We start from the raw sequence: 12,876 nt of genomic DNA, 5'->3' as shown, positions 1-12,876 counted from the left end.
CAACAGAGCTAAGTCAGAATAAAGACGTTTTTATGTTCTACAGAGTCAGTCTAGAGAAAATAGCACAAATACAGTGCTAACTTCTTCCTAGGGCCTTGTTACTTAGGGTGTGCTCCAGGGTTTTTCACATATCCTCACATCTCTCTAGGCTGTTGGTCACCACTGCAGATCTCTTCTCAAGATACGGCTGTACTTTGAATGAAAGTTGACATCAAATGACCACAAAGGGATGGGCACCTAATGTGTATTCAGAAGTCATTGTTCTTCACCTAATAACTAAAACATGATTAAAAAAAAAAAAAATTTTTTTTCATGACGTTATAGAGCACTAAACTGTTAAAACAGCATGGGCTGAATTTGCATGCCTCTGAACAAAATCAATACTCAAGTTACACTTGGAGAAATTCAGCTTCCTGCCCCAAAAAAACCAAATCAAATCAACAAATTAAAAAAAAAAAAAAAAAAAATCAAACTGCAGTGTGTTTGCATCAGTAGTTGTTATACATATTCATCTTAACTTGTGCGGAATTGAACTAGAAATATAGCGGCTGAGCAAAGGCAAGTCTGTCATAGAACTATGTATTACAACAACATAGCAATAGCCTCCCACAGTAAAGCCCTTCTCAGCTCTAAGGAAGTCTGCTGGGGACCTTTTACATTACTATCTCCAGAAAAGGGGAAAAAAGTGGTTTCTTCTGGTTCTGAAGCTGGAGCCACCTTGTTTTTCTTTACATCATGTGCTTAAAACCATGCTATAGCCCCTCTCTGTCCCCAGCTGATATCCCCCAAAGATATAACAGCAACAGAGAGTTTACTTACAACGCAGAACAGTGTTTTAATCATGTCATGAAAAAGGGCTCCCACCCTTACCCAGCCACCCAAACCTGGCTTAAACGACAGTTTTTCACTAGTGATAATGCATGACCACTGCAGGGAACCCACTTGCTCACACATTAGTGCCATCGGGTTGTTGACACATCCATTGACGATTTGTGCACCTCTTCCAACAGTGACTCCTTTGAATGTCTTATCATCCCACACTCGGCCACCAATTCTGTCTTTAGCTTCTAAGACAATGACCTATGACACAATGCAGCTTAGTAAATTGTAAGAGTTGATTATATTAAACATATCTGTTCAACTCCAGAGCAAAGGGGAAAACAAAACAAAAAAAACCCCAAGTAATCCAGCAATGCTGGATCTTAACACTTTATTTTCATTTGTGGATATAGTTAATTTATGCATTTAAATTGCCTTAAAGGTTACCCTTTGGGATATACACATATAAAATAACTGTTACTTTAAGAAACAACTCTAACAAAAATAAGCCTTCTTTTTAAAAAAAGCTAAAGACCCACTCAGGAAATCTCAAAATTGGAGTTTTAGGCATGCTACAGGCTATTAAACACAGTGATCTGGGTGCAATGTCCATCTGAGAAAGTCCGTACACCTTTCGGAGGAATTTATTCCTGGGGTATTCCAAGAAAACCCCATTCTTATGTATCTCCACCATTCATACATACCTCCTTCAGCACCCACTACTTGTCACAGACAGACACAGGATACTGGACTAGATGGATGTCTGACTGAATATGTTTACCCATACTTACTTATATTACCTTTTTATTGTTAGAGAAGGTCTTTTTAGGGAAACTCCATCTCTCCAGAACAGTAGAAAGCAACAGTGTGTATATATATATAAAAATACATAATATATATTTTATATATTAAAAAAAAGGTCCTGCCAGTTGATATTTATGTATTTTACTGCAGGATAGCTTTCCGCAGGACTTGATGTACAAAAAGGCTGGACTGCAATTTGCTATTTAGCAACCAAAGACTGAGATAATGGGGCTACAGGATTCAGGTTTTCATATAAATATATACATATATGAACATATAAGCATACAAATCCAGAAAGTCAGATGCTCATTCATTTCCTTAAACATAAGCCCTGCAAACACTTCATGTGTAGAGAGTCCCACAGATTTTCATAAGAATATTCTGATGTGTAAAATTACATCAATATGTAAATATTGTGAGATCACACTGTCAATGAATGATAAATATGAGGGAAAAGGGAAGTACATGTGGTTTGCTTGTTTTTAATAAGCAACAAGTGAGTACAGTAAAGTGCACAAAGGAAAGAAAATTTCACCTCATTTAAACAACCATCACCATCTACAGTCCCATTATTTGGACATGAATATCCATGTCTCCCCTATCCTCCCAACCCAAGTCTGTAAAATATTCACTGCATGCTTTGTTGAATTTTAGATACAAATAAATGCTGTTTTTAAACAGCAGATTTACTCAATAAAACCCTAGATTTTACAAATTAATTAAGATGCCCTACACATAAATGTTTGTAACAAGAATGTAATTTTTTTCATTTTGATAAAGAACACTTTCAAAGCAGAGGAAGTCTGATTTTTTAAGTAATGTATTCTAATGGTTCTTACCTTAATTCCAAAGTTGTGCAGTTGTCGGGCTGCTGCTAATCCTGCTGCACCAGCCCCAACAATAATGACAGATTTCTAAAAAATAATAAAAGATTTAAATAAATAAACATAGTTAGAACTAAAATAGAAGTTATCATTGCACATTTATTTTTCTTCTTGCTAAAGTTAAAAATACCTGTAGGTTTCAGAAGTCTAGGCTCTCTTGTCCTCTGAAGTAATCAGTGGTAACTTTTAAAGATGATAGTGCATTTAATATAGAGAAAAGATCAATTGTAGCTTTGAAAATAGTTACAATTTTTAAGCACTTTAAAAGCAGATGTCTCAACTTCCTTTAACGGAAACAGCTGAAGTTATCAGTCAAGTAACAAAATCTAACTGAAGTTGTCAGACAAGAAACACACTTACCTTGTAATGCTTTCAATCACAAATTGGGTTGACCAGTAAAAACTATTTTATAAATTAAAAACATATAAATACACTTTCAAAACATAAATCAGCTTACGATTTCTAGGAGATATTCCATTACAGAATACATTAACTTGATAAGTTTCTGTGTGCTGTTAAGCAAATTGCTAGTCATAAATATGTACCCTTTAATCACAGTTCTTGCAAACCAATATGGAAAGGAGTTTCCTCACCTATGGAAGCAGAGGTGTATTATAACGTTAAGCCGTGAGAAGGACCTAAGTGTATCGTGTATTTTTCACACAGTTCCCATCCATCTGAAAAACTCATAGGAAGCACAAATCCATAGGACTGAATTCCGTAGATTTTAGTGGGAACAAAAACCTTGCTGGGAAGAGTCCCATGTCTGCAGTTTCCATAACCATTGAAGGCAGATGAGAACCGTGAAAAGCATGCAACATGTTTGCTTTTAGATGTAATTTTTACGTAAATGGTTGGAATCACAGCTAATCCAGAACCAAAAAAAAAATGACATGTGCCATGTAGTTTTATAGCACTAATAACGTAGGGATTATTGCAGCAACTTACATTGTGGTATTCTTTAGGAAGAAGATACTGGTCAGGACTGACTGATAAAATCCCCGTATTAATTAACCCCTTCCTTGTCATAAAATAAAGTATCCTCTCCATTTCCTGTACACAACGAATACGCACAAGCCCCCGAACAATGATATGATGGATACATTTTTGAGGGGTAAGAGCTTCCTGCAAAGGAGAAACGAAGAATAGAAAGTGTTGATTGTCTAATACTCAATTTTTCCGTGCACTTACATTATATTTAAACTGTAAACCAGATGGTAAAAATTAATCATGATTCAGGTTTCTGAGAGCATTTTAAAAGCAAGTTTTGTGGAAGTTTCTTGCTAGCCAGCTTTATACAGTAAGGTAACAATTATTAAGCTAGATCAACATGGAATAAAAGCAAATGAGTCTACAAGATACTCCTGCAAACTCCGTGGTGTGCTCCATTAGTACAGGAATGGTATTGAAATGCATCCCTGATTGCAAAATCAATCTACCTGGTGGCCATGCTCACAATGACATTCCAGTAAAATCCATTCCAAAATGGCATTCCAAATAAAAAACAGATTAATATCCAAAGCGTTCACATAAATACAGACAGCAGTATCTGAAAGCTTCAGTATGAGAAATTCCAGCAATTCCATTGAAGGCAGTGTCATAGAGTTAGCATAAGTAAAAAGAAAACCACTTCCCTGTCCAACAGTCATATGGAAAAAAAAAAATAATCATAAAGCACCCACAAACACTGTTTAGAAATGTTCAAGCATCCCTTTAAAAGTTAATAGCTGGGCAGACTCAGTAGAGCTTTAATACTTTTAAAACTTCTGTATTTTGCTGCAAAAGAAGCTCCTAGGCATTAAAACTGAAAAAAAAAAACCAACAACAAACAAAAAGCAGCCAATCTTAGAATGTATTTTCAAAAGGGTAGGAGCAATTTTTCTGGTGCATAAGGAGATGTCTAAGAAGAGAGTCCAATCCCTAAGAAGAGAGTCCACATCCCCAAAAAGTAGCTATATTTGTAAACAAACAAATGAACTGTTAGCATCTCTTACCTTGCAGTTTGTGTACCACAGAGCCAAAATCAAGTTTCTCAAAGCCAAGTACATGGTAGGGTCTCGTGAATATTCTGGGAACTCATAGAGCTCATCCAGTTCCATGACATCTGGCCTCACACAAAGTGCTTTCCCACATTCATTGGGCTGGTAAAAAGGCTGGAAATACTTGTTCATGCCTGCAACTGAACAAAGACACACCAAGAACTAGTCATATTCCATCGTATCTTCACCGCATCCTTTTCCCTCTAAGGCGATCCATTGACCTCACACAGATAAACAAGTAACGAAGCTTTCCAGCCTCTAACCACCTTCAGAATGATTTCATTTATATTGCTCTCCCCTCTCCTATCCTCTAGGCTGTGCAGTATTAAATACTGTCCTGCTACCTGATGGGTACATCTTGGACCTATCAGAGCTTAAGTTTTGTCAGAGAAACAGTATGTGCCCTCGGATGCCGTGATGAGTCCAACAAGGAACAGGATCTAAACTCAAGTCTAAGGTCTAGCACCACTGTACAGGCTCATGCAGTCCTCTGAACGCCTTTCATCTTCAACTCCCAACACTGCCCAGAGTGGGTAGTAACTAAAAGTAATCATCTTCCACGTGCAGTATTGGTAGCTCTGTGTAATGAAGGTTTCTGTTTGTTAAGCTGATAAATATCTGTTGAAGAGATGAACAGATTTATTTTCAGCACCTAAGGAGAGCAAAGCCTGCTAAGACAACACAGAAGCTGAACTTTCCTCAAAGCACTCTCTCTGAGATGATTACAGGAATCCTGAATTACCTTTTTCCATACCCGACCTATTCTACAGATCCGCACTCCCAGGCTGTCAAGTCTCAGAGCTGTCATTAGCAAAAAAATTAACGTGAACAGAATCTGAGTGCCTGAAGAAATCAAATCCTTTTCTCCAAAGCCCCAAAGATCCACAATATCAAAACTAGCAGGATCATGTTTTGTTTTGATAAATCTTAATTTCCTTAAGAACACAAACAATCTTTTAAGTACCTGCGTGTTAATTTCCCATTTCTATAAACAAATGACAGGTGGTAAACAAAAAGCCTATGCAGTCTGTGCTTACTCCCTAAAGAAGTGCCATACGAAATGTATTACCTTTATCTTACAAACAAGTAAATTGCATCAAAGAAGTACAGAGGCAGTCACACAGAAAGCGTGTATTAGTGCTGAGAACAGAACCAGTATTTCTGAATCAGGAGCATTATGTGCCTTCTGAACTCAATTATAAGACAAAATTTATCACACCTATTTAAGCAACAGAGCCCTGCAGATGGCCCTTACCAGTCAAATTAGGCACGCTCTTTAAGTGCTCTAACTTCACAAGGTTGGATTCACCAGGTAACCGATTAGTGCTGGTACAGGATGGACTCATGCCCACGCAGTCTGGATAATATGCAGCTAGAAAGGGAGCTGCCACACTGTCTTTCAGCAAAGGAGGGAGTATGAGCATGGAGTACCACCAATGGTCTGAAACTTCAGCCACTCTCTGGCCAAGCGGAGAAGTGAAGGAAAGAGGGGAGAAGAGAACACGTCAGTACTTTGAAAACGTTGGAAAATGAACCAGTTCCCCCCCTCCCTCCAAAACTGAGACCAAAAAGCACTAGCAGTACCAATCTCAGAATTGCAAGTCATAAAGACATTTTCTCTCCCTCTTTCCCCTTCCTCAGCCTGACACAGAAAACCTGTAGCATTAATCTCTTCCTCAGAAATGGAGCTGAAACTTCACAAACTCCACACCCACGTGGAAAGCAAACAGATGAGACATGCCATGACAACACATCTATGCCTTATCAGGCCCTTTATAAAACATTTACAGTCATTTATGCATCCAGAAATCTGAACTTAGAAAAGTCTACACCAACTGATCAATTTAATTTAGATTCTACTATCCCCATCAAAGACCTTCTAAAACCCTAAGAAACGCTAATGACTCACCCTTAATTTACAAATCAAACATGCATTAAGGAAACAAAACCACAAAGCTTCTACAAGAGTCAACAATAAGCTTGAACGTGTTTCCTGGGATAGAGGTACCTCAGGTACACTTGTCAACATTGGGTTATTGAACACCAGATCATACTAAATCTGAAATGCAGGGTTACATGATCGTAAACCCATTGAAACACCAACGTACATCAAGTCTCGTTTTGTATTATGAGGAAGAGGAGAGAGAAAACATATTTTGATGTTCTCCCGCAGTCTTCGAAAAGAGGAGACTAGCTTGACTAAAGACAGAAACCACCTGAAAGACAGGGAAATTTTAGGATGGGGAATTTTATTGGAAAGCTGGCAACTGAATACGGTTTTGCCTGATCAAAAATGAGAATTGAGAGTAAACCTTGAATCACAGGCCACAACTCAAAGACACCACCAACCACCTGAAAGCTAATTAGTATGATAAGGGAAAAGAGGAAAAAGATGAGAAGGTAGAAGGCCCTAGGCTCTGTTGCAAATAGTGCCCGACAGTTTCCTGAGCAAAATGCATAAATGCCACCATAACTGGCCAAAGGACCAAGAAAAGGAAAGAAATATGCCATGCTTTAAGATTGCTTTCATATTCTAGGACAAATGAGGAGGAACAGCCACTACTCACCAAGTCCTCAGGCATGGAACACTGGTCTGAGCCCTCAGTCTAAAAGAAAAGTGAATGTTACCAGAGCTATTCTTAAGCTGGACAACAAAAATTAAATGTAAAACAAAGTAATTTGTCTATGGCATAGTTCTTTAAACTTAAAAAACAAACCCAAAATATGTTAGTGTTAGCCTTCTGTAGCAGAGATTATTATGTTAGTAAAAATAAATAGTAGAGAAATGCATAGTGAAAAAACACAACATACCATAAAGCAAAAACACACCAGAAAGTGTTTCTCATTTGTTAAGTTAGTTTCTACTGATCAGACATTAAAATATACATTCTATTCCAAGAAATGGAGTGGGAACACTGAAACAAACAAATGGGGGGGGGAAAGGAATTTTATAGAAAAATTCTGGAAATATCCCAGATTTTCCAGAGAGACTCTTCCAGTCTAGACGACAAAAAAAAAAAAGTGTCTCATTTATTTTAAGAGTATCTTTATCACAAAGTTTCAAGATCAAATGCTGACCCTTCTGATTGGTCAGTATTTTCATGTTATGTTTTTAACTATATAGATTCTGTGGCACTATAAGGACCCTTTCAAACTTCGGGAGTTATCTTCATGCCAAAGCTGAAAGTTTTCATGTAAAGCCCCATGACAGACTTGCTAGAAATTAATAAAAGCTCGTTGAGCTTTTCAAATGCTTTCCTCAATAATGAAGTATGGCCGAACAAAACCAAAATAAACATTTTGGTGTATGTCTATTTTGTACATGCTGATAATCTTTCCATAGCTTCAGAATGAAGGATTTTACAGTTGACTGTGCAGACAAAGATATTCCAGATACTTCTCTCTTGACATTTCCACTCAGGGAAACAAAAAGTCCAAACAGCATGTAGGCCTGTCACCATGCAGCTCTCCAGGCCATCAGACAATCATTTTGACATTAGAAACATTAGGCAGCAAACAAGAAGAAATTAATGTCTGCAAACAATAGATATCAACTTCTTGTTAGTTTCAGTATGAGCAAAACTCTTCTGTGTTACCTTGGTGGAATTGTTCAGTTTCATACCACATCTGTAAGTTTTTGCTATTTGTGGTGTCAGCTGGATTTCCTTTGTCAGCTGACGCCATTTACCACAGTCTGGCTTTGTGCACTGCACCTACAAGTCAAAAAACAAACATGTTTTTACTTGTTATTGTCTGATTACAGATAAGATTAATGAAGCATAACTAACCAATTAGAAAGCAGGGAGATGTGAGGAAGTTGTCAAATATAATTGTTAAATTCGTTCTCATGTAATCCTCAGGTAAGACATTTGGTATACAGAAACCTTGTGTCTATCTCCTGTAAGACTGAATTTCTCCACAGAACTTAACTCCAGAATTAACTCAATACCCAGTTACTATGGTTTTCAGTGGGTTTTGCAAGCATTACTGCAAAAACACATTGTTCACCACTTGAAAAACAACAACAACAAAAAAAACCAACAACCACCACCAAACTTCCGTCCATTCCAGCCTTTTTCTTCTGCTCTCTTTACCAAGGAAATACAAAATCTGTTTGGGAAGTCTTTCAGACTCGTACTTTCCTAAAGCTGGCGTGCTCCCTTTTCCCCGCCAAGTCTTATTCTACCTGAACATCACACATCTGAGCTGCTACTTCACTGAAAAGCAACAGAAGGTTGTTCTTTGTGGGGTGTGGAGAAGGTCTCCAACAATGGAGGAGCTGATCAGAACTATTATCTTGAGCTTCTCCACAGTCGTCTAATACTAGAAAACTCCCACAAAAACTCAGCTGACCTGCTGCTTGAACATACAACATCAGAAACTCACATCAGAACATCACATTGAAATATACCCTAATTAAATAAATCACCCTCCATCTTACCCAGTAAGGAAGCTGTTGATCAGCCATGAAGGCTTTTGGACTGGGCTCACTTTTACCATTACTTGTCCAAATCCTTTTCCAGGCAGTATATTTCTCATAACCATCTTTATGGCTAAGAAGAAAGAGAAAAGAAAACAGCAAACAGTCAGAAAATTGAATATCTAGCTCATTTCAAGCAACAGCAGTTATTCTAAAATTAAACATTTTATATAAGGACAGAGAAATAAGGCTGCAGAGAGTCCTCTATTTTTCCTATTAAAAAGGAGAAAGTCATGGTTCTTACGATAGCAATAAATTGCATCCTGTCCACTATGTCCTCTTGATCATAAGCACGCTTCCCAGTATCTAAGGTCTGGACTGAGTCACAGGTACTGCTGAGCACATAAGCACCCAAAAGTCTTGGTAGAGCTGGATTCAACTCCCGTTCAAGTGGGAAGGAGCTTGGAGCTGAAAGCACTCTGTGAGCCTGACCAAAGTCTTCACGGTCACTGAACCGCAAGTTAAATCTGCTGACTGATTTGGTGTTACAGAGAGGCAAGGTCTCCTGAACTCACATCGTAAAGTGCATTTGCTTTATAAAGGAAAATAGATTTACTTAAAACTGTTCTCATCATTTAAAATTCTCTGATGTTGTTTTAAAAAAGACAAAAGCTTCAGGGTAACTGTACACACAAACCAGCCTGCCTAAAGTAACCAGTTTTGTTCACGCTGCTACGTTTAAGTTGATGATTAGTCCATACAATACCTGCAGTTTTAGCACCAATATCTAAGCCTCACTTTGAATAAAGCAAGCACAGAGGACAAGTCTTTGTGTTATGTACATGATGTTTCAACAGTTGTAACATCTGCCAAATTTTAGTAAGCGCTGAAAAGGCACAACCTTAATTGGCAAATCTACCTTCGGTAATAGTGGTCAAAACATTCATTGCAGAAGTGTTCCCCACAGGAAAGATGATACCATCTAGACGTATACCCATTTTTAGCACATCTGTAACACAGGAGACATAGAAATAGTTTTACGATACATTTAGAAAAAATCTTTCTATCGACAGTAGCACATTCTAGAACGTGAACAAAATATTCAGGACAAGCCAGGGCTTTATGTTACATTCATGAAGGCTGACTTGCACAAGGCACTACAGTCATACAAATAACAATAAGATCATTTCAATTGTCTCAAACATTTCCAGTTTCCAAACTAAGTAACACCAGATGCAAAGGAGGCAAAATGTACACTATGTGCAGTTTTATAGTTGGTCTGGCTTCCAGCAACCTCCCGCTAACAATGGTCAACTGAGCCTGTCTTTAGTACCCTTTAAGCAGACGTTTCCTGAACATGAAATAAGTTTGCTCTTATAACATGTGCTGTGGCACACTAAGCATTTTGCAAATGTATAAGACAACAAAGACCCTCTCCGCAGAAACTTACAGTTCCTTTACTGTTCCATTTTGTTCTGATATTAGTGCAGGGGTGGGAGGGGTCATTTAAATTAGTATTTTTCTTGTACGTGTGCTCAATTGATTTCATCAATCATTACAACATCCCATCCCCAGAACAACCAACAAAACTATAAAGGCAAATCTGAACACAAAACAGATGTTGCCTATTTTTTTCACGTGACTGAGTTGGCTGTGATTTTAACCCAATGAGAAGAAATCCTGAGGAAACAGTTACAGATTTTGGGCATTTATTCTTTATTACTCTCAGAAAGAAATACCCACTAGCAAAGATTATATTCATCAGACAAAGCAATCGCTCTTCTCTTCGAAAACTCTCATTAAAGTCAATGAAATGGTTCAAGATAAACGCACAAGGTATAAAGCACGAGGTAAAAAGCAGTGACCGAAGCTACTAACCGAAATAGCTAGCCATGAAATGATCTCATCGCAAATAAATAATGTTGAAAGTATGTACTTACGGGGTGGGAGGGGTGGAAATCAAAATATTAAAATAACAATTCAAAAAGATGACTAAGCAGTATCTATTGTTTCCTAAATAAAAAACGTAATATCACCAATGCTGATCTCTCAGATGCACATTTCCCCTACAAGTCTCCTATGCAACTGCCAAAACACTTGGCTCTCCTGTGACAACATCCAGAATACACTGACCTCCTGCCACCAAAGAACAATCCACATAGATAACTAAATGAAGCACTGAATTATTTTATATCATTGGAAAATAAATAAAACAAGGAAAGTTTGTCTCAATTAACCAGGGAGAGAGGAATGCTATATAATTACAGTCTGCTTACTGCATAACGAGGTCTAACGTGTTGCTTATTATAGATACACCTTGCCAGTATCGTGCATTAAGTACCGCCAGGGTCAGAATGCAAAAGGACTTGTGCAAGTACACAGAAAGCCATGAACAACTTGAGAATAAAGAGTTCAAGTAAGTACAACTGTCTCCCGAGACCTAACATTTCGAAGTGAGAATCTCACCTCGGACTGCAAAGCATTCCAACAGAAGAGTGATAAAGACTTTCTGCAGTAAATGACGGTTTCATTTTCCATCTTGAAAGCAAGTTTAGCGTCCTCGTAGATTAGATTACACTAATACGCTCTCAGTTTCACAGAAGCAAGGCGTATTCCAGAAGGCACCATTAATAACATAAATAAGTGTATTCTAAAGATATTCTATATCTGAATTAGCAACTTGCACAGTCGAAAGTTATCCACAACAGGAATAACTTGTGACACTTTCCTGGCATCTTAAGACTCATATTAGTACCTCTCGATTCTCCCTCTACATTTAGAAACGAAAAGATTTTTCAGAATATAGTTAGGATCCTAAACTTCAGCTGCAAGTTTAGAAAGTCCATGGAAAATGCAAATAAGAAGAAACAAACCTTTCAGCTGCACTGGCAAAGCAAACGGGACATGTTGCAGTGCATCCAGCTTTTTCACACTTTCTATATTTCTTCTCTGACGCTTCATCATCATCATCTGCTGCTTCAGCCGCTTTCTTCTTCACCTAATGAAGAATAGGTGAAATCTGACCAGAAAGGACACAAATGCATCTTCTACAAAATGGCATTCAGACAGTTTTGCAGCTTGTGGCTAGCATCAAATGGTTAAAATGGTACTAATGAAAATTTTTGTATCCATTGTGAAATAGCTGCAGCATGAAACAGCTGTCAAAGTAGGTCAGTTTTTCTACCAAAAAAAAAAAAAACCAGTAAGGCTGGAAATATCATTTAAAGCTAAAAATGTCTTGCCTTAGTCTAACTGATGCCATTGAAGCATATAAGCAAAGATTCCAGTTTAAACCATATTTTAAGCTCCATCACATGCTAATGCGTCAAGCCTCACGCGTTCATTCTACTTCTCCTTCAGAAAATCTCTTCTTCACATATTTATTGATATTAATTAGTGGCAATCTTATCTGTGCCTCAAATAAAATATTAGAGCAGGCTTGGTGCTTTTTTTGGACTCCAGATACAAAGCTGTATACCAAATGTCTCTTCTGGGCCTCAAAGGTACTGTGTATTGTGGTGGTTTAGGCCTCCGTCTGGATGGGCAGACAGCTTTGTCTGGCTGTACAGAAATCTGTGATTGTATTTTTAACACATCAAGTATTTAAGGGTTATATTGAGCAATTTGTCTTTTCTCAATACTGTTCACAAATGAGACACTTTACCTACTTATTCACAGCATTAACTAATTCTCCCTCTCTCTGGATAAGTACTCTAAGTCCTAACTTATCCACAATGAAGCCCGCTTTCTTTATAAATGTCAACAGAAGATAAAAAATACCAGAGTACGAACCCATGTGTTTTTAAATTATTATAAATACCTGTCTTCCAGAACTCCTTAGTGGAAGGTTGTCTGGAGACTGGTCTGAAGAACATGCCTTTTTTTTCGTTCGTACCCTTCCAGTTGACAT

The 12,876-nt window shown here is 37.7% G+C and overlaps 1 protein-coding gene across 1 annotated transcript in view; it reads right to left on the bottom strand.

Moving 5' to 3' along the window:
• The window catches only part of KDM1B (lysine (K)-specific demethylase 1B), a 26,023-nt gene extending 13,147 nt beyond the window's left edge, over positions 1 to 12,876 (bottom strand). Inside the window, exons 1-11 of the mRNA XM_009326507.1 lie at positions 12,787 to 12,876; positions 11,840 to 11,964; positions 9,886 to 9,975; positions 8,988 to 9,099; positions 8,143 to 8,259; positions 7,114 to 7,152; positions 5,802 to 6,006; positions 4,502 to 4,686; positions 3,456 to 3,632; positions 2,463 to 2,537; positions 943 to 1,080 (exon numbers count right to left, since the gene is read on the bottom strand). Of these exons, the coding sequence (XP_009324782.1) occupies positions 943 to 1,080; positions 2,463 to 2,537; positions 3,456 to 3,632; positions 4,502 to 4,686; positions 5,802 to 6,006; positions 7,114 to 7,152; positions 8,143 to 8,259; positions 8,988 to 9,099; positions 9,886 to 9,975; positions 11,840 to 11,964; positions 12,787 to 12,876 (1,353 nt within the window). The remainder of the gene's footprint in view (positions 1 to 942; positions 1,081 to 2,462; positions 2,538 to 3,455; positions 3,633 to 4,501; positions 4,687 to 5,801; positions 6,007 to 7,113; positions 7,153 to 8,142; positions 8,260 to 8,987; positions 9,100 to 9,885; positions 9,976 to 11,839; positions 11,965 to 12,786) is intronic.

Source organism: Pygoscelis adeliae, unplaced genomic scaffold (assembly GCF_000699105.1).
Source record: "Pygoscelis adeliae isolate BGI_AS28 unplaced genomic scaffold, ASM69910v1 Scaffold186, whole genome shotgun sequence".
NCBI lineage: Eukaryota > Metazoa > Chordata > Aves > Sphenisciformes > Spheniscidae > Pygoscelis > Pygoscelis adeliae.
This window is presented reverse-complemented; position numbering and strand designations above follow the sequence as displayed.